Source organism: Gracilinanus agilis, chromosome 5, assembly GCF_016433145.1.
Source record: "Gracilinanus agilis isolate LMUSP501 chromosome 5, AgileGrace, whole genome shotgun sequence".
Taxonomy (NCBI): Eukaryota; Metazoa; Chordata; class Mammalia; order Didelphimorphia; family Didelphidae; genus Gracilinanus; species Gracilinanus agilis.
This window is the reverse complement of record NC_058134.1, coordinates 27,684,540-27,706,493: the sequence shown is the minus strand read 5'-3', so window position 1 is coordinate 27,706,493 and position 21,954 is coordinate 27,684,540. Positions and strand designations below refer to the sequence as shown.

Genomic DNA, 21,954 nt, shown 5'->3' with positions numbered 1-21,954 from the left:
GAATGAGTGACTTGCCCAGGGTCACACAGCTTGGAAGTATCCAAAGTCAGATTTGAACCCAAGTCCTCTCCACTCCAGGCCTGGTGCTCTATCCACTGTGGTACCTAGCTGCCCCTAACTTTTGTTTCTTACAACCAAAAATTGCCTTATGTATTTGGTCTTCATTTATGAGTAAATCAATCAATCATATCAATAAATACTTATTAAGCACCTACTGTGTGCCAGGCACTATGCTAAGAAGACTCAAGTCTTTAAAAAAAACACAACCCTATAATATTCTGGATTCTTCACTTACATCCTGAATAAAAAAATTCAGAGCCTGAGTTTCTTTTTAAACAATAATGAACCCATATAGGATGTGGTATCGAGTGAATCTTTTAAAGGACAGAGCAAATTGGACTCGCCAAATAGCTTTTCTTTTGGAAAACAGAGAGCTAAGTGTTCTTTAGGGGGCAGAAAAATTATTATCCTTTAACATGTTATTCCGCCTCTGGTTATTAAGTTGGTAATAAACATGCAGAAAACACATAATCCAATCACCTAAAAAGAAAGCAGCAATACAACAGGATTACTTGAGCAATTTGATGAGTTTACACTTTTATCGCAGTGAGTTTTCAATAATATATTAATTATATATATTATATATAATAATCATTATATTATTTATTATATTATATATTATATAATTAAATATTATATTATATATAATTATTATATATTAAATATAATAATTAATATATTAAAATATCTTGCACGAGAATATCAAAAGCACGTAGATCTTAGGACAGTTGCTGAATTACTGGCTAGCCATTGACACTTAGGGAATTGTTTACTCCACATATCTCGTCTTTTGAGACTGAAAGGCCCATCCCATGAACGGGAATTTAGATAGCAATTAGAGTGAGAGATTTGGGCTCCTCTAGTCTGGACAGGTGAATGGCCAAATGTGATCTGCAAAAAGAAGACAGATCAGCTCACCGTCCTACCAAACCTTCGCTTCCTAGGAACCAGGAGTCTCCCGATCACGGTGAGAAGGGATGGAGTTCTTGTGGAAGTAAATTATGTTTTCTATCCTATGACAGCCAACTTATTAAAAATTTTCCATAGATTTTTCCCATTTGGCATGATTAAAAAACTTCACTTAAACCAATAGGGGAGTTAAGAAAACACAGGATCTCAGAATTGGAGCTGAAAAGGGCCTACGAGACCATCTCATCTCTCTCTCATTTAATGGATGAGGAAACCAGAAAGCTACGTGGTGTAGTGGATAGAGGACTTATAAGCTATGTAACAGGGGGCAGCTGGGTAGCTCAGTGGATGGAGAGCCAGGCCTAGAGACGGGAGGTCCTAGGTTCAAATCTGGCCTCAGACACTTCCCAGCTGTGTGACCCTGGGCAAGTCACTTGACCCCCATTGCCTACCCTTACCACCCTTCTGCCTCGGAGCCAAGGGTTTAAAAAAATAAGGTATGTAACATAGCTTTTTAGCGACAAGTTTTCAGGTTGTTTGAAGGTAATTGGGAAAGGGATGGAATAGTAAACATGTAGGCATAGATAATTTATTTCAATAAATTTTTCAACAGCCTTAAAAATAAGTCACTTAATCTTTGTCTGCCCCTGCTTTCTCATCTATAAAGTGGGAATAATAAAAGCACCTACCTCTCCGGGTGGTTGTGATGACAAAAATAATATTTGGAAGGTGCTTTCCCAATCTCAAGTGCTGAAAAAATGCTAGCTATTATTATTTTTTATTATTTTTCAATTGAATGGTGCCTTCATTATCACATAGATTCAGAGTTAAAAGTAACTCTGTTTGCCTTAGTTTCCTTATCTGTAAGGAAAGGAAATGGCAAATCACTACAGTATCTTAGCCAAGAAAACCCCAAAAAGGGTCATCAGGAGTTGGACATGACTGAAATGACTGAGCAATAACAAAAATCTAAGGTGAGGGGCATCTAGGGGGCACAGTGGATATGGAGTCAGGAGAACCTGAGTTAAAATCTGACCTCAGATTCTTACTTGCTGTGTGACCCTGGGCAAGTCACTGTACCCTATTTGCCTCAATTTCCTTATTTGTAAAATGAGCTGAAGAAGGGCATGGCAGACCACTACAGTATCTTTGTCAAGAAAACTCTAAATGAGGTCAGGAAGACATGATTAAAAATGACTGAACAACTAAGAAAATAAGCACTCTATAATCAAGACCCATCCTTTCATGTACAGCTCTTTCTTTTAGTTCTACAGAGTCTATGGAAATGCAGGTTTTATTTGATGATTTAATTCTTTGGGTTCTGGAAAATGTGCTTTTTCCAGCTGTGCCTTTTTTCTCTTTCCAGTTCTGCGAGGCAAGAAGTAGAGACTCAGAATGGAATTCCTGGGATTTTTCTTGATGTGGAAACTCATTCCAGTGACAATGACAATTGTCATTGTTCTATACGGTCAGGATGCTCTGGTTATGTGTTAAAATAGATAAAAAAAGTCAACCTGATTCACCTTCATCCCTAAAATATGGGGAAGAGGCCAGTTTTCTTCCAAGTTGTTCCATGAGGACAAAACAAAAGAAAACAAGCTATGCCCAGTATTCAGAGGTATTAAGGCACTTAACTCATATATTTGGATCTTATTTGGTATTTTTAATATTAGCATAGAATCAGTCTCCTTGAAGTCTTAGGACTATTTCTTCCACTCCAAATTCTAACCTTCTCCACAAAAAAGGAGAAAATCTCTAAGGTCTTTGGGCTTATTACCTTAATCAACACATTTTTCTCAAGTGCCTGCTATTCAATTAAACCTAACAAGCATTTATTAGGCACCTAGTGTGTGTTCCACATTCTGTTTGGTGCTTTTGGTGATGAAGAAGTATAAAATAAGGTTCCTTGGGTTGAGGAGAAAAAACTGAGACCCATGAAATAATAGTAAGACAAGCCAAGGACCAGTATAGACTTAATAAAACATAGAGTACTATATTTAAGTGCTGGGGTATTTCAGTTTGGAGTCTGATGCTACCAAGATACTACAAAGATTTCCATGTTCTAAAAATGTGAAAGATGCATATTAATGGGATATCAAACAGAAGCTCTGGCTTTTTAAAAAAATGAATATCAAATACTTATTTTGATACTCAACCTGAAGATTTTTGGAGGACTCCTCCTCCAAGTAAGTAAGTCAGAGTAATGGACATTTGAACTACACAGGAACTGAATTCAATTTGCTTTATTTAGAACTGACCTTTATAAACAAAAGACAAGTCTAAAAATAGATTCTTCAGTGTCTAATAAAAAATATCATAATTAATAGCCGGGAAATTAAAGAGTTCCTATTTTGATTTGAGAAAGAGAAAACCAGAATCCCCTCCACCAGTCTGGCGACTTGCCTTCAGGTGTTGTCAGAACTTGTTAGAACAAGTAAATGAAATGTTGTCAGTCTCAATAAACTAATCAGCCTCTCCCCCAACATCCCAGATCCTGGGTCAATCAATGTGGAGGTGTTTTTTGTTGTTGTTGTTTTTAACAAATACTAAAACATGTTTGTTTGTCAATTGTTTGAGTCATGTCCAACACTTCATGATGCCATTTGGGGGTTTCTTGGCAAAGATATTGGAGCTTTTTGCCATTTCCTTCCCCAGCTCATTTTACAGATGAAGAAACTGAGGCCAGTGGGGTAAAGTGACTTGCCCAGGATCACATAGCTAAGGGTCTGAGGAAAATTTGAACTGCTAATGCTAAAGTGTCTTACCTCTGACTTTCAGTATTTATTGTCAGTAGAACAGGCTTAGGAACAAATCCCAGCAGGATCTTGTGACAGCTTTTCTATCATCACTGCATTTTATTATTGTAGCCTTATTATTTAACATTTGGTCTGTTTACATATATTCATTGCTTTAGAGCTGGAAGGAACCTCAGAAGCCAACCAGTGGAACCCCTCATTTTACATTTGAGGAAACTGAGGCCCAGGGAAGTTGAGTGATTTGAAGGTCACATTAAGCTTCAGAGATGAGATTTTAATCGAGTTCTTTCCCAAGTCCATAGACAATGCATTCCCCATTGTACCCTGATGTTTCTCTGTCTCCATCTCCCTCAAAGGGCCTTGCACACGGTTAGAACACAATAACATTTTTGACAGATGTGGTTTTGTAATCCAGTAAAGATTTTTAGAGGAAATTTTGCCAAGGAGTTTTGAAATTTCTTAAGCTTTTTCTTTCACAATACCAAAGAAGTCAATGATTTTTTTCTTGGCACAAAAAAAAATCACAAAACTTTAATTAAGCATATAGGAAGCCAAGGCTTCAAAGTTTCTGAATTATGGCATATAAATTAATTATCGGCTCAGTAAGGACTAATGAATTTACCTAAGACTACTTTAAAATTAATAAGATGTATATATGTGCAAAATAAATCAGCCAAGCAAATGAGTTGGCTTAAAAGAAGTTAGGCGAGGAGCCAGAAGGGCATTAGATAAACTCATCCTCTCTTCCACCTTAGCTTTTAGATGGGTCTCTATGGAATAACGTGCTGAGGGAAAATTTAAACTGTATTTACACTTGGATGCTGGCACGGAACACCATACAACTGCATAATATTTAGACTTGGCATTTACATACAACTTTAAGGCTTACAAAGTTTTTGTGTAAATCATTATTAATAATAATAATAATTTAGCAGGAAGCCAAAAGGACATTTATTAAACTCATTCTATTTTTTTCTTTAGGTTTTTTTTTTTCAAGTATTTATTAAGCACTCTAGAGGCCATCAGGGTTGAGTGACTTGTCAGATTTGAACTCGGGAAGATGAGTGGTCCTTACTCCGGGCTTGACTCTCTATTCATTGTGCTACCAAGCAACCCTTTTGCATTTGTTTTTTGATAAATCTCTAGAAAAGTCAAGGTGGAAAAGTTTAAGGCATATCTGAAGTTATTTATCGGAGCACCAAATGCTATAATATTGGTCTAATAATAATAGCTGACCTTTCTATTGTGCTTTAAAGTTGTTAAAACTTTATATCTGGGTAGTTCAGTGGATTGAGAGTCAGGCCTAGAGACGGGAGGTCCCAGGTTCAAATCTGGCCTCAGACACTTCCCAGCTGTGTGACCCTGGGCAAGTCACTTGATCCCCATTGCCTACCCTTACCACTCTTCCACCTATGAGCCAATACACAGAAGTTAAGGGTTTTTAAAAAAATGTGAAAAAGAAGAAGAAAAAACTTTATATCTACATCATCTCATTTCAGGGTCATAACACTGTTGTATGAGCACAAATAACCCAAAGGAATATTTTGGATGGAGAGGCTACTTGATAAGAGTGGTGAAGAAGAGAAGACCCAAATTCAAATTCCAGTCCTGTTGCTCACTACCACGTGACTTCTCTTTGGCCAAGGCTTTTCCAAACTTTGGACTGTCAGTGGCTTATCTGTAAAATGACCCTTTAGGTCCTTTCCTGTCCTATCATCTGCTATCCTATAGGTGAGATCACATCTACCAGTTCCTTTGTGGTGCCCTCTTAAATGGGGGTAAAACACGGAATTGATCTACATGAAATTTAAAGCATTAGCATATATAGTGTCTAGAGAACACTACAAAATGTAAAATGAGTAATTTTGATTATATTAAATTAAAAAGTTTCTGTACAAACAAAACCAATGTAACCAAAATGAGAAGAGAAGCAACAAATTGGGGGGACATTTTTATAACAAAAACCTCTGACAAAGGTCTAATTTTTCAAATTTATAAGGAGCTAAGTCAGTTATCCAAAAAGAAAACCAAACAAACCAGCCATTCCCCAATTGGCAAATGTCCAAGGGACATGAATGGGCAGTTTTCAGATAAAGAAATCAAAACTATCAATAAGCACATGAGAAAGTGTTCTAAATCTCTAATAATTAGAAAAATGCAAATTAAAACAATGCTGAGGTACCACCTCATACCTAACAGATTGGCCAATATGACAATAAATGTTGGAGGGGATGTAGGAAAATTGGGACACTAATGCATTGCTGGTGGAGTTGTGAATTAATCCAGCCATTCTGAAAGGCAATTTGGGCTTTAAAAGAATGCATACCCTTTGATCCAGCAATGCCACTGTTGGGTTTGCACCCCAAAGAGATAATAAGTAAAAATACTTGTACAAAATATTCATAGCCACACTCTTTGTGGTGGTAAAAATTGGAAAATGTGGGGGTGTCCCTCCAGTGGGCAATGGCTGAACAAATTGTGGTATCTGTTGGCGATGGACTACTATTGTGCTGTAAGGATTGATGATCTGAAAGCTTTCCATATGAACTGGAAGAACCTCAACAAACTGATGCAAAGTGAAATGAGCAGAACCAGAAGAACATTGTACACAGAAAGTAAAACATTATGCATTGCTACTAGAAGCAATGCAACAAGCCAGGACACTCCTGAAGGACTTATGTAAAAGAATGCTATCCACATTGAGAGAAAGAACTATGGGAGTAGAAATGCAAAAGCAAAACATATGACATCACTTAATACATGTATATATGGATAAATGATTTGGGGTGTAGGCTTTAAAAAAAATCACTCTCTAGCAAAAATGAATAATATGGAAATAGGTATCAAGTGACAACATTTGTGCAACCCAGTGGAATTGCTTGTCAATTCTGGGAGTGTGGAGGGAAGAGAGGAGGGAAAGAAAATGAAACATGGAAACATGGAAAAATATTCTAAAAAAATAAATTAATTAAAATTTAAAAAAAGATATAGTGTCAGAATGGATCTCTATCCAGTACAGATTCTTTTAGACTGGTTCCATATAGGGGGTAATAGTGTGAAGCAGACAAGCCAGAAAGAGCTGGCAGAAGCTTCTGTAGAACCTGTGGATTGACAAGCATGCAGGAAAACAAATTTCCTCAATAATAAAATTTATTTTTAATAAATAAAAAATTTGTATAAAAATAAAATAAAATAGATGAATAAAAATGTATCTATCTCAATAGCAAAACTCATTTTAATAAATAAATAAAATATTTATGTAAAAATAAAATATATATCAATAAACACAATGCAAATAAAATTAATTAATTAAAATTTTAGCTACTTCAGTTGTAAAAAATGAAAAGGGTGAATCTACCAGAGAGTCACATTTAATCAGAATATTAAAAATGAGAAGCATTTATATCAATACATTTTGTGGGTCACCACCAACTTTTAAAGTATCAAAGTTGGGGGCAGCTGGGTAGCTCAGTGGATGGAGAGCCAGGCCTAGAGACAGGAGGTCCTAGATTCAAATCTGACCTCAGACATTTCCCAACTGTGTGACCCTGGGCAAGTCACTTGACCCCCATTGCCTAGCCCTTACCACTCTTCTGCCTTGGAGCCAATACACAGTATTGACTCCAAGATGGAAGGTGAGGGTTTAAAAAAATGTTTTTAATAAAAAAAATAATAAAGTATCAAAGTCAACAAATATACCTTTGTTAAGTACCTACTCTGTGTTATGTACTGTTATGTAATGCTTGGCCTTGGGGATACAAGAAAGGCTTAGACAGCATATTCTAATATCAAATATTTAATCTTATTTATTGTTATAATTATTATAAATAAGTATATAATATATAACATAATATAGTTATTAACATAATAATTACTAATTATCATCTAATATTTAATCTAATCTAATATCAAAAATATTTCTTTTTAAAAAAGAAGGTATTTTTAAAATTTTACCTTCTGTCTTAGAACATTGGTTCCAAGGCAGAAAAGTGGTAAGGGCTAAGCAATGGGGATTAAGTGACTTGCCCAGGGTCACACAGATAGGAGGCATCTCGGACCAAATTTGAACCTAGGACCTCTTGTCTCTAAGCCTGGCCTTCAATCCACTGAGCCTAGCTGCCCTCAAAGAAATAATTTTTAAAGAAAATCTGAAGTTAACACTTATTTTAGTAAGAAAGAGGAGAGAAAGCAAAGCATATTTTGAATGTCTGCTGGATTCTAGGCCCTGTATGAATCCCTTTACAAATATTATCTCATTTTGCCATTAAGGATTATCAAGTATGAGGATTTTGGCCTTAGGGATTATAATGTATTAAATGAGAATGTCTCTAGCATGTAAATGATTTGATTAAAGCCTCAAGAGAAGACATGTTTCTCTCATTTTGTAGAAATAAAAATACTGTCTACTCTTTGACTAACGGCATCTGTCTCAAGAGAAACAATCTGATTATTCTGTTGGACATCAGTTGGACATAGAACTGTGAATTGCGTGTGTGTCTGTGTGTGCACCATAAATCTCTCTGCTGATCTTCTCTGTTGGCTCTCAATCAGTCACCATCTGTTGTCACCCAGGCTCCGGCCTCAGCAGCCAGCCTCATGCCCACTCAGCCCGGGGGTCCAACCTTCATGACATGCTCTCCTGGTGGGTCCCCGTCTCCCTTTCTCCCTTTGCATAAGGCTGCCTCCATAGTCCAGGCCGTCATCAGCCTGTGCCTTAAGCTGTCAGGTGGCTCCGTGGATAGAATATGGGCTCAGAGGGAAGACTTGAGCTTAAACTCAGCCTCAGACACTTATTAGTGTATGACCCTGGGCAAGTCACTTCACTTGTCTGCCTTGCTAGGATGGAGATAACAGCCTCTGCCCTGCAGGGTCATTGTGAGAATCAGATGAGATCCTTTTTTTTTTTTTTTTTTTTTTTTTTAATTTTAAACCCTTAACTTCTGTGTATTGTCTCATAGGTGGAAGAGTGGTAAGGGTGGGCAATGGGGGTCAAGTGACTTGCCCAGTGCCACACAGCTGGGAAGTGCCTGAGGCTGGATTTGAACCTGGGACCTCCTGTCTCTAGGCCTGGCTCTCAATTCACTGAGGTACTCAGCTGCCCCCAAGATCCTATTTATAAAGTGCTTCACCCAGTCAGGAAACGTATCAAGCTGTTTTAATAGTTTCCCAAAAGGTGTCAAGTCTCTCCCTCTCCAATCCATGAATCTCACAGCTGCAAAGCCATTTACTAAAGCACAGATTATGTCATTCCTCTGCTCAGCAAACTGAGCTGGCTCCTTTTTATGTCTCTAGGACCCAATGGAAACCCTTTTGCGTTCTATTTAAAGCTTTTTGCAAGCTGGCTTCGCTTGTCTTTCTAGCCCTACTCTATGCCCTGGTCTTCTTCACACAGTCTACATTCCAGCCAGCCCATGAGACCCCATCTCCTACCTCTGGGCCCTTGTTCGGGCTGCCTCCTGTGCCCAGAACAGCCTCCCCACCTTCCTTTGCCTCTTAGAATTCCCAGGTTCCTTTAAAGTAAAGCCAAAGGGCCCCATTCGACAGGGTCTTCCCCAATCCTCCCCAGCTGCTCGCACCTTCCTCTTCTCCTTCCCTCAACTCACTTGTCTTATTTCACGTAGATTTTTGTATAGATTTAGGGATGTAGGTACAAGTAGTTTGCTCCAATACTCTGTTAGCTTCCCAAAGGCTGCCTCGGTGCCCACCCAGCTGCCTTCCTTCCACACCGATATCCACAGCAGGCGCTTAATAAAGATTTGCTAAACGATTAACTGACTTTCATCTTACCAGGTGAAGCATCCTGCTGGGGTTGTGCTTATGTTTTTAGCCCAAAACAACTGAACCACCTAGTGGTCAATACGATAATTTAAAGCACGATCTGATGATCATCTTGAACTGTAATTAGTTACAAAGATACCCTGAACTAGAAATCAATTGTCCTACAACCCATTCCTAACATCACGTTCAGATTTCCAGCATTTTACGTGAAACATCTAAGTTTGTTTTGTTTGTATTCCACCACTGGTAATAAAAATGATAAACTGGGGGAAATAGATACGTAAATAAATAGAGGTATGTAATATATGCATATTATATACACACATAATATATAAGCATATACATATGTATATTTCTATAGCAATTGTATTTATTTGTAGAAATCTATGTTTATGTATTTACACATTATATATAAACATGTTTATATGAATTTATTTATTCATAGAAAGTATCATTCCCATTCACCAAAATAATGGAATTCAGACCTAGATTCAAACCTTAAAGGTAGAATCATAGCTTCAGTAGTTATATTAAAACCTTGATTTTTATTTAGAACTTTTCAATCTTATTTGTGGTGATCATAAACAGAAGAAAATTAACATTTTCCCCCCAAATCATGAACCTAAATCACTCTATGTAAATATCAGTGAGAATCTCAAGCTTCTTGAGTTATAGAAGATATGGGGTGCTTTATTCAAATAGAGAGGGCCAGTAATATCCATCAGAAGGGCAATAATAGATGGGAAAAGAGACCATCCCATAACAGTGGTACAATATGAGTTTGGTCAAATCCATACATGCAAAGAAATGCATGTAAGATGGGGTTAGCAGGTGCCCTTTAAAGTGCCAATAGTTCAGCTGGTTAACATCCCCTCCCCTTCGATACCCAAAGGCAGAAATGCAAATTATGGAGAAATACCCTGTAATCTTTCCATCAAATAAGTGAACCCAGAAAGCATTTGCAGCCACTGAATCGCAACCCTCATAAGGATGGACCACCATCATGGCATTTTCCTGCTGTTCCTATTCAAATGGCATCTCGAGGATCATTCAGATACTTCTGGCCCAACTATAATTCTGCGTTCTCCTATTGTTCGCTCGACATCAAAATGATCTAATAAGTACTACCATGATCTTTTAGATTGCGAAGAATCACAGCTGGAAGGCTATGGGACTGCCACCCTGTCACTAACGAGGCCTCTATTTTCTTAACGTGGGCCCTGAACATGAGTGATGGCACTTTCAGAAGCAGGTCAAGAGGCAGCAAAGCTGAAGAAATAAAAGGAGGAAAGATATAAAACTATAACACAACTGGCAACGTACTTGGAAGAGGCTTAAAATTTTTTAGCATATGTAATCTATATACACAGATAGCATAACATATTATTTATACATATTGCTGGATATAAATATTAAATTACCTGGTCTTGGTTTTGATCCTATTCCTCCAGAGTATTCCCTGAGAAAAAGAATGAATATTAATGAGCACGATATTTCGATGCTGGAGAAAATTAAGCTCTACCTCGTAAGTAGTAGAAAATTTTGTCCCACATCAGCAACATTGACAAGCCACTGCACGCTACAGAAACCTACAGCCTGGGCACCTTGAAAAATGATGACCAGCTCAGGATTGGTTCAGCAGTTCTAGGCACCTCAGCTGGCTTTTCTACCATTGTTGGTAAATATATGCTCACCAAATCTAGCCCCAACCCAGCCCATCTCTGCCATCTTCATAATGTCCTTTTCCCCACCCACTTTCTACCTCTAGCTCAGAAAATAACAATCAACTCAACCCCCTTCCTCCCCTCCAGTCACTCCTAGAAAGGATGGATCATTCAGTTCCCCTGGCACTCACCACCTCTGAGATTTCCCAGAGCAAAACAGCCTTCCCTGGCCTTCTCTGCATTGTCTTTGCTTACTAGAATTTAAGTTCTCTAAAGGCAGGTACGCTTGCTTTTTATATTTGTATCCCCAGCAATTAGCCTAATGTATGTCACATAGTAAACATATTCATTTGTTCATTCCTTCCTTCCTTCCTTCCTTCCTTCCTTCCTTCCTTCCTTCATTCCGGAATGCAATTCAAAACTATGTGAAGGCAAATAAAGTGTCCAAAGCACTTGCTCCACACTGTTAGGTATATAACCCAAAGTGATTACTTACAAAAAGAAAGGCCCCCAGTTGGGGAATGGCTAACCAAACTGTGGCACACCAATATAATGAAGTGTTGCTGTGCTGTAGAAAATGATGAATAATACAATGAAAGAAATAAGGGAAGAATCATCTGAACTGACACAAAGTGAAGAAAAGAGAACCAGGAAAACAATATATCCAAAGACCACAATAATGTAAATGGGAAGAGCTTAAAAACAAAAATGACCAAAATTAAATACTACAAAGTCTAATGATCAAATTTGGCACCTAGGAAGAGACATGAGAAAACCCATATCTCTATTTCTTTGCAGAGGAGGGGAACTATGGGAATGGATGGAACACTGCATATAATATCAGACTTTTTTTTGATATATTAGTTTTGTTCAACTGGTTTTTTCCCCTCTTTTTTTATTCTTCATTAGAAGTGATTACTCTCTGGGAGGGAGAGCAGCCAGGATACAGTGGGAAATGTTAAGAGATGTAAAAACAAAAGACATAAATAGAAATTTATTTCAGAAAAGATTATGGCATTACAAACACTTAAGAGTATCTCCCAATTTTTTTAACTAAGGAAAAGCATTAAAAATATTTTAAGTATACGCTATTTAGTTGCTTCAGTAATGTCTAACTCTACATGATACAATTTGGGGTTTTCTTTGCAAAAAAACTGAAGTGGTTTGACATTTCCTTCTCCAGTTCATTTTACAAATGAGGAGCTGAGGCAAACCATCTTGAGCAATTTGCCCAGGATCACACAGCTAGGAACTGTCTAAGGCCAGGTTTGAAGAGTCTTTGAAGAAGGCCAAGAAGAAAAGTCTTCTCTCCTCTGCCACCTAGCTGTACCTTAAGTGTGTGTGTGTATACATACATACATACATATATATGTATATATGTTTTTTAAAATTCTTTATTTTTATGGTCTTAAAAAAAACCTAGAAGATAAATGATTTCCCAGGTCTAATGACTTGGATTATTCCAAAAGCTCACTACTTATTGCTAATATCACTTCATGTCTTCAATTCCTACCCATTATCTCCCTATACCTGTGGTGGCAAAACTATAGCACACATGCCAAAGAGGGGATGCAGAGCCCGCTTTGTAGGCATGCATGCCATTGCCCACCAGAGTTAGTTACTAGAAAGGCAAAGGGCCTTGGGTGGAGCTGTTCCCATCCCCCCCTCCACCAGGCCCAATGACATTTTTCACACCCCTCTTCTCTGCCCAGCAGCACGATGGGAGCATACAGGGCGTAATGTGGGCAGCTCACAGGCAGCAGAGCTGGAGGGGAGCAGAGCACTCAGGTCACTCCCCCTCCCCTTGTCCATACACCTGAGGATATTCCTCACTTCAACTACCCCTCCACCCAGCAGCCCAATGGGAGAGCTTCTTCCTTCCCCTGTGTGGGGTAAGGTAGAGGTGGCAGGCAGCAGCACTTTGGGGAGGGGAGGAGGAGGCAATTGCTGGGGTGGAGTTTGGGGCACAGCAAGGGTCTCTTAAAAGGTTTGCCATCACTGCCCTATACCATCCTAACCCCCTTTTTGCACCCACAATTCTAGGCTGTTTTCCCATTTTGCAAGTCGTCAGTAGAATTTGGGAGGTGTTCTCAGTATGTGCATTGAGAAGTAGTCTTAAGGGACCCCCATGACTTTTTTACTCAAGTCTATTATTTATTTCCAGGAATGGGCTTTTGAGACAGAGGATCTAGGTTCAAATTTCTCCTCTTATTTAACTGACTTCACCGCACTGAACAAGCATAGCATGTTATGAAGATTAAAGCATTTCAGTTATTTTTCCACAAGTTTGATCATTTTGGCCTTGACTTTTCACTACAAGTCTACAAATCCTCATTTGCTACTAACACAACATCATTTTAAATCTTTTTTAAATAATGATTAGGGATTTCTTTCTCAATCATATTTACTTAGTTGCTTTTTAAAATTTCTTTTTTCCTAGGTGACTAGATTTAGTACATACTTCTAACTTACATGAAATCTTACCTACAGGATAATCTTTTAAGAGTCAATGTTTGGAGAGTGGATAATGGAAACCATTATGGTTTTCTAACTTAGTTTTACAGCCAACTTTTTTTTTTTAAACCCTTACCTTCCGTCTTGGAGCCAATACACAGTATTGGCAGAAGAGTGGTAAGGGTAGGCAATGGGGGTCAAGTGACTTGCCCAGGGTCACACAGCTGGGAAGTGTCTGAGGTCAGATTTGAACCTAGGACCTCTCATCTCTAGGCCTGTCTCTCAATCCACTAAGCTACCCAGCTGCCCCCTACAGCCAACTTTTAATTGGGTTCCAATCATTGCAAATAGAGACTGGAATGAAAAGTAAGTGAAAAAAGGTGTGCATTTATTCTATTAATTCAGAAACAATTCAGACACTTGGAATTTCAAAAAAAGGGAAAAGGAGACAGACTGTGACTCAAAGTAGCAAAATGAGGAGCTGACCACTGACTCTGGGACAGACTCAATCACACAGCTTGGTCAATTCTTTAACAATACTGTAGCGTTTTTTCAATTCAAACCATATATTAGGGTTGTAATGAACAGCCTTTCCATGCTAAAGTAAGCAAGGTGGAAGGGGATGAATGAAAAAGGCCATGGACTGGAATGATATGTTTAAAAGAGTTTGCTTTGGAAGATCTAGAATGGCCTTTGGCCTAAAGTAATTGAAATGAGTGACCTCATTTCCTAGTCTGAGAACAGAGCAGAGAAGGCAGCTTAATGAGATTAAAAAAAAAAATCAAACAACAACTTGTGATTTCATTAGTTTAGGGAACACTCAGCTAGGAAAGCGCGGTGCAGATTGGATGGCCATTGATCAGCATCTACTAATGCTTTTGGAGTGCACCAGAGCATTGAGAAGTTACGTGGTAGGTCATCCAGCTAGTGTGTGTCAAAGGTAAGAATTCCTGAGGGTAGGGCCAGCTTTCCCAGCTTATTAGCAAGATGACAGATAAGCAAACCCAAGCCTAGAAAAGGAAAGTGACCTCATGAAAATTGCTCATGAAGCTGACCTCCATGTAGAACTGAGACTAAAGCATTTGTTTCCTACTGTCCAGTGTGGTTTCTCCATTGTGCCCGGATAATCACAAGCATGAAGAAAATCCAAGCTTCAGGAGATTTGTTCTTGGTGAGGGCCCTCCAACGACAATATATTACACAACCCAAGTAGGCTGGGTCACTGGCCAAGAAGGTTAAAACTTACCACAGAAATCCAGGCTTTTAAGAATTCATTGTGGATTGAGTGATCAGAAAATTGTTTATTGAGCTCATTCTTTTGCAAGTGGAAATATAAGAAGCTTCACTCCAACCTAGAAGGCACCTTAGAGGCAACTCGTGGTGCCTCTAACTACCTGTATAAGCTGGAGCAAATCACTCTCCTTCACTGGTCTTCCAGTCCCTCATCTATAAAATTAGGCTGTTGGACTAGAGGGCTCCTGAGGTCTCTTCTAACTGAAAATCTATGATCCTGAGACATGTAACTAGCTGTATGACCAGAGGAGATCCACTTTATCATCATCACCTGTTTCCTTATCTGTAAAATGGGGATAATAAAAGTGCCTGTTTTACTGAATTGTTGTTAAGATCAAATTATATATATGCATATATATACACAAAATATATATATGAGGGGGCAGCTGGGTAGCTCAGTGGATGGAGAACCAGGCCTAGAGACAGGAGGTCCTGGGTTCAAACCCGGCCTCAGCCACTTCCCAGCTGTGTGACCCTGGGCAAGTCACTTGACCCCCATTGCCCACCCTTACCAATCTTCCACCTATGAGACAATACACCGAAGTACAAGGGTAAAAAAAAAAATATATATATATATACATATATACACATATATGTATATATATATATGGAAGGAGAGAGAGGAGAAAGAGAGAGAGAAAGAGATGGGGAGAGAGGAGGAAGAGAGAAGGAGAGAGAGGGAGAGAGAGGAGATAAGGAGAAAGAGGAGGAAAAGAAGAGAGAGAAAGAAGGAGAGAGGAGGAGTGAGAGAGAGAGGGGGGGGGGGCTTTTAAACCCTAAAAACATCTAAATGATAGCTCTAATTAGCTAATAACCCCCTTATTTAAAAGAGGAGACATAGAGACTTGCTTAAAGTCACATAAGATTTGATCTCAGATCCCAGGACTCCAGTTCAGTTCTTTTTCCACTTCACCAAGTGACTTCTAATTCTGTTTTGCTTGTTACATCTATGAGAAGTTCCTTTGGGGACCTTTAAAAACCCCAGATCTTTTCTGAAGCATTCCCAAATGGGACGAGTATCATTACAAGTGAAACTTAGCCAATCAGGTCTGATGTTCATATAACACAGTGACTCCAGAAATAAAGAAATAATAAATTATCCAATTTCAGCTCCTTCAGAGAGAACGCATACACGAGGTAATGCTTACTGGCCTGGCGAAAAAAATTTCCTGTTGACTATTTGGATAAGTTAGGTTGGTTCTAAGCAAGCAAAGACCAGTTGGCTCAGTTTATCTAAAATTAGCATAGAGATTATGAGAAAACTAGGCAGAGCAGATGATGGGGGAAAGCTCTGAGAAAAGCAACAACAGCTGTTAATGAGAGGCCGACTACACAGATTCTGAGATCACACAATGGTCTTGCAGTTATACCTGCAAAAACTGAATTTAACAGTCATCTTTAAATATAAATGACAAACATACCTGCATGCGGGTGTTTACAGATACACATAATGAAATCGGCAGAGGAAAAGCTGTAAGCCCACAGCCAGACCTTGGCTACTGGAAACCTTGGACCACTCAAGACTGCCTGCTCCCCATGGCCTGTTACCTTGGCAACAGGATGCAGGCAGGCGTGGAGAAACCTTGTTGCCTAAGCAACAGGACAAGGGAAAAACCAGGGCTTAAAGCTCATGGCATTGACCAAGGTTCTAAGCTCCAGGATGGTGGATGGGTTTTCAAGCTCCAGCACCTCTGAACCGTATTATGGAAAGATGGACAAAGCTTGGAGAAGGTCTCTGGAATGGGGTGCCTGAGTCTCTGATGCCTGTAGCCTAGGAGACTTGAATTCAAAGTAGTAAGACTCTACAACAAGGTTATAGAGGCTAATGTCCTTAGCAGGTAAGAAGCAGATTTGTGAATTATACTTTCCATTAGTCACTCAATCCAGACTGGGATGGTGGTAGAGGATTTTATTCCAGCTTTCTCTACTTCCATCTTTTTTGTTCCCTGCCCATCCCAGGAGCTCTGCCCACATAGGGTTGCTTCATTTTTTAAAGTAACATGTATTGAATTCCTTTCTCTGTTCAAGGGATTAATACAAAAATGCAAAAGACATGGTCTTAGCCCACAAAGAATTTATGATTTTGTAGGGGAGATAAGACATGTAGAGGAAATAAGTTTAATATTAAGGAGAACCAATAAGTTCATTAGAGGGATGTGAAGAGGTGCTATGAGTGTTCTGAGTTAGGGAAGATTATTTCTGTATAGAGATGGTGTTCTCTCTTGGTTCTTCTCCTACCTCTCTGACTGCACCTTCTTGGTCTCTCTCTTAATGGACCATCCTCTATTTCAGCCGTTCCCAAATTTTTTTGGCCTACCGCCCCCTTTCCAGAAAAAATATTACTTAGAGCCCCCTGGAAATTATGAAACTATTTATTGAACTCAGAATAGAATGTAATACAAAAAAAGTGTGGCCATCACTGTTCTCCTGGGTCGCTGCAGCACCCACCAGGGGGCGGTAGCACCCACTTTGGGAATTATTGCTGTATGTCATAGTGCCCTAACTGTGAATATACCTCCAAGGATCTGTCCTAGGCCCTCTTTTCTCTATAAGTTCTCTTTCTTGGTGACTTGATTTGTTCACAAAGGCCCAAGAATCATCTCTATGCTGATGAGTACCGAATCTGAATAACCAGCCAAGTCTCTTTTCTGAATTCCAGCCCAGATCACCAACAGGCTGTCATTTCCCACTGAATGTCTCATGGGTATCTCAAAATGAATATGTCAAAAAAAGAAAAAGACTAAATAGGGAGTAGCCGGGTGGTTCAGTGAATAAAGAGCCAGGCCTAGAGACAGTAAGTCCTAGGTTCAAGTCTGGCCTCAGATACTTTCTAGTTGTGTGACCTTGGGCAAGTCACTTAATCCTCATTGCCTGGTCCTCACCACTTTTTCTGATTTGGAACCAATGCATAGTATAGATTCTAACATGGAAGGGAAGAGTTTTAAAAAAAAAAAAAGGCTAAATTTCTTTCTCCCCAAACCTTCCAAACTTTCCTATCTCTGTCATAAACATCTCTCTCCTTGAGGTTACCCAAGTTCGAAGCCTCAACTCTTCACTCACTCATTCTCTTATCTTGACACATCTCCTTTCAACCTGTACACCATTTCTCTCATGAACCCCCTTCTCTCTACTCTCCCTATTTCTGACTCTTATCAACAGGCTCCTGAAACATTTTCCCCCTTTCTGATACAAAGGGGAAGACATGCCTTTTTCCTGCTCTGAATCCTATAGTCTGGGCATTCAGTTTACTCCTTTCTCACTGTTTAGGGGCTGCTTCCTAGAAGAAGAACTCTTCTGTTTTGGGTTTTTTTTCTCCTGCCTCTGGATCTTCTCAAGATGGTTCAAAGTTATGAATTTGCTTTTAAAAGAATTTAAAATTTGACTTTGGTGCTAAAACTAAGCATGAATTGAGAAGCATCAAATATCATGGCTAGTTCAGATATACGGCCCGCTCCTTCCCTTGACTATGTTACAAAATGTCGGCCTTATGACTCAATTCCTTTCAGCAAATAGAGTTTCTGTAGTTTAATGCAACTTTAGTTTTCACACGGTTGACCCATCCGTAAAATGCTACGTCTTGTCTTTCTCGGCTCCTAAGGTAACTTAGAGGAACGTTTAAGGATCACCAAAACCTAAATTACAAATTAAACTTAATTACAAACTCAGAAGGCTGGCAAACATGCTTACAGGAAAAGATGCCAGTTGTTTGTCTCTATCTTCTCCACTTGACTCTAAGGTCTCTGTATCCCTGATGGCACCTACCATGCTGCCTTGTCCATAGAAGGTCCTCAATAAACATCTGCAAATTAATTTCTCTTATGTATTCCATACGGATCCTTCTAGAGTCACCAAAATAAGCTTTACCTATTCTCTTGGAACATCTACATCAGAAGTTTTGTCCACCCTGTAGGAAGACTTTTGAACAGTCTATTAGCAACTCTTTGGAACTTTGCATCAACAAATGAAGCATCAGAGCATTATTGTTGTTATGGTTATATACATGCTATATTGCAATATACTATTTAATGGGCTGAAATGGTTAACTGTCTAAAATAGGAATGAATTTATTCATATAAAATATGGATGAATGAAGCTGGAATAACTGAGTCCAGAGCATAATCTTAGGCCTTGGCCCATCTTTAAGTATCACATGAATTTATTTATCTAACAAACATTTATCAAGTGTTTGCTATCTTCCTGGCACACATATAATCTATAGCTAAGCAGAAGAGATGGAAACATTTGTACGCTGGCCTCAACCAAGCTGGCTATTCACTTGGTTTCCATTGGTCTAAGAGCTTCTTGCCTTGGAAGTGCTCATCTTCTTTCTATAGCTCACAAGTTTCTAAAAGATACACTGTCTCATGCACAATTCAGTTCAACCAAAATGATAGCGTTGATTAGCAATTTTAATTTTTAACAATTTTCTTCCTAAATACTTTCAATGGTTTTGCTGCCAAAGTGTTTTTCCTCCAGCAAAGATCTAACCATGTCTCTCCTCTACTCAATAAATTGCTATGGCTCCCTATTTCTCCTAGGAGCAAATATAGACTCTTCTGTGGCCTCATGCTAGCTTTCCAGTATCACTGGACATGACTCCCCTTCTTGAGCTCCTGTCCTCTGAGAACCAGCCAAACTGGGCTCTTCTCACACTACATTCCATTCTCCTATCTCCAATCTTTTGCACTGGCCACTGGCCCATGTCTGAACTGACCTTGACTTCATAGAATTGTTCTTTTCCTTCAAGACCCAGTTCAAACATTACTTCATCATATGAAGCCTTTCCTGGTCCCTCCAAATACTAATGATCTCCCTCCCACTCACCCTAACTACCTTGTCTTTATTCTCTCTCAGTCTGGGCCACATATAACACACCTCCTGTTAGGATGTAATGTCATGAAGGACAGGGATCATTCCATACGCTGTTATTTGTTCTACCAGCTCTTACCCCAATATCTGGAATATAGACATTAAACAGCACTTTCTGACTGGTTTCCTCTCTCCTCTGGTCAAATGTGTTACATTTGAATAGTTCATTTAGGTTTCAATTAAAAGACAATATTTTATTCAATGCTAATAAAAACAAATCTATGGGAATATCCAACATACATTAATTATATGGTGAATAACGTGTTGCCCTTTTTTAAACACCTTTTAAGGACTAAAACATACGCCTTTTGACAAGCCTTGGGGATTATCTGAATGAAATCCAGGGGCTGGTACATTTTCTTTTCTTTTCTTTTTTTTAATTTCTGTACCACCCTCTAGATATATACACGTATTTTTCATTTCTAGTTATCTTTTCAAGAGCATATGTCCGATCTCTCCCACAAAGCAATCACCTCCTCCAGGGTATGGCCAGTTTCTTAGAATCCGATGTTCCCCATCTTTCTAGGAAACTGCACAATGCTCAATAAATGTTTCTTTATTTTCTGGAAGTTTAATTACATTTAAGTCTATCCCTTGAAACATGTCTTTTATTTGGGGCAGCTAGGTAGCCCAGGAGAAGAATGTCAGGTTATTGGAGAAGACTTGGATTCAAGTCTGGCCTGATACTTACTAACCGTGTGACCCTAGGCAAGTCACTTACCCCCAATTGTCTAGCCCTTAACGCTCTCCTGCCTTAGAATCCATACTGAGCATTGATCTCAAGCCAGAAGGTTAAAAGTTAAACTCTATGCCCTTTGTGTGCTACCTCGTGCAGGCACGAATTCCTTCTCTCTGAGCATCTGCTACTTTCTAGCAACACAACCGACCTTCCTTAGCCAGCTCTGGTTGTCCCCAAAGCCGAATCTCATCTTGGAGACCTCACGGCCATGTCAGCATCACAAGGGATGTTTCAAGGTACAAACTGAACTTTTTTTCCCTTCTGTCGATACATAAATGCAATCACTATTCATCAAACAATTGACTTCTCAAGGACTTACCTGGTAACAAACATTTTATGTGATGATAATTCAAGAAAAAGTACCATTAGAGTACATGGTAACCAAACACTTTCTTTACTGGAAAATGTTCCACATGGAATAAAGGAGCAGATTTTTTGACTCATTTTGCAGAATGAAGAATGCTGGGTAATTCCACGTCCTATTTCTTACAATAACTATTTTAATAAACTCAGACACCAGGTCATCTTAAATGAGAGCAAACCTGTATTTAAGTTGACATATTTTCTCCCTGATCCTCGAATACTTGCTTTCTACCTCTCTCTTCCAACCACATCTGAAAACATTCTTTTTGCCTCAGTGCATACATAGTACCCGATCATACGAATAAAAGTCAAAATGATCCATCCTAACCTCTTCCTTAATGTAAAGTATCAATAGGCTTTTTTTTTTTTGAAGCCAACCTAGGCATCGGCAAATAGTCTGACTTTGCAAAGCTTAAAATATCTCCAACAGCTAAAATTTTACAGACCTTCCATGAGACTGTCTCTCTCCTCCAGAAGCACTGAAACTTCGTTTTAATATGCCTGAAATAAATGGATGTACAGAAAAGTAATTACATTTTCTTCTCTAAAAAGATGTTGCGTATTTGAAAATATTAGATTTCTGTTTCCCAGAATTTCTGTTATATGAACAATTTAAAATTATGGAAAGAACCTTAAAAGCATCACTGGAAAAGATAATGTCAGAAAAAAGTCATTTGCTAGAGTTTTAAAGTAATTTTTTTAACACATTCATTTTATTATAGACCACATCTCCAGGGTGTTTTAAGGTGAATAAAGCACTTTGCTGATAATAACTCTGAGAGAGGGATAATTTGGTTATTATAGACGGGGAAACTGAGGATCAAAGATATTAAGTTTTTTTTGCTCATGATTGCACAACTAATAACTGTCAGAGATGGGATTCTAGCTCAGGCTTCCTAACTAAAATATTTCTTCCTTAAATCTTTTAAGCATTGTAAGAAAAAGCAGGAAGGGGCACAAAGGAAACAAGAAAAATAAACGAAACTAAAGAAAAAGGCACAAAAATCTCCAAATTGGATAGAAAAGAAAAAATAACACACAGTAAATCCATTTGACAGTGAATTTACTT

General features: G+C 38.7%; 1 protein-coding gene across 1 annotated transcript in view; it reads right to left on the bottom strand.

The window, feature by feature from the left end:
- The window catches only part of NEK10 (NIMA related kinase 10), a 271,988-nt gene that overhangs the window by 40,326 nt on the left and 209,708 nt on the right, over positions 1–21,954 (bottom strand). The window contains exons 29-31 of the mRNA XM_044678880.1: positions 21,332–21,386; positions 10,925–10,962; positions 10,632–10,772 (exon numbers count right to left, since the gene is read on the bottom strand). Of these exons, the coding sequence (XP_044534815.1) occupies positions 10,632–10,772; positions 10,925–10,962; positions 21,332–21,386 (234 nt within the window). The remainder of the gene's footprint in view (positions 1–10,631; positions 10,773–10,924; positions 10,963–21,331; positions 21,387–21,954) is intronic.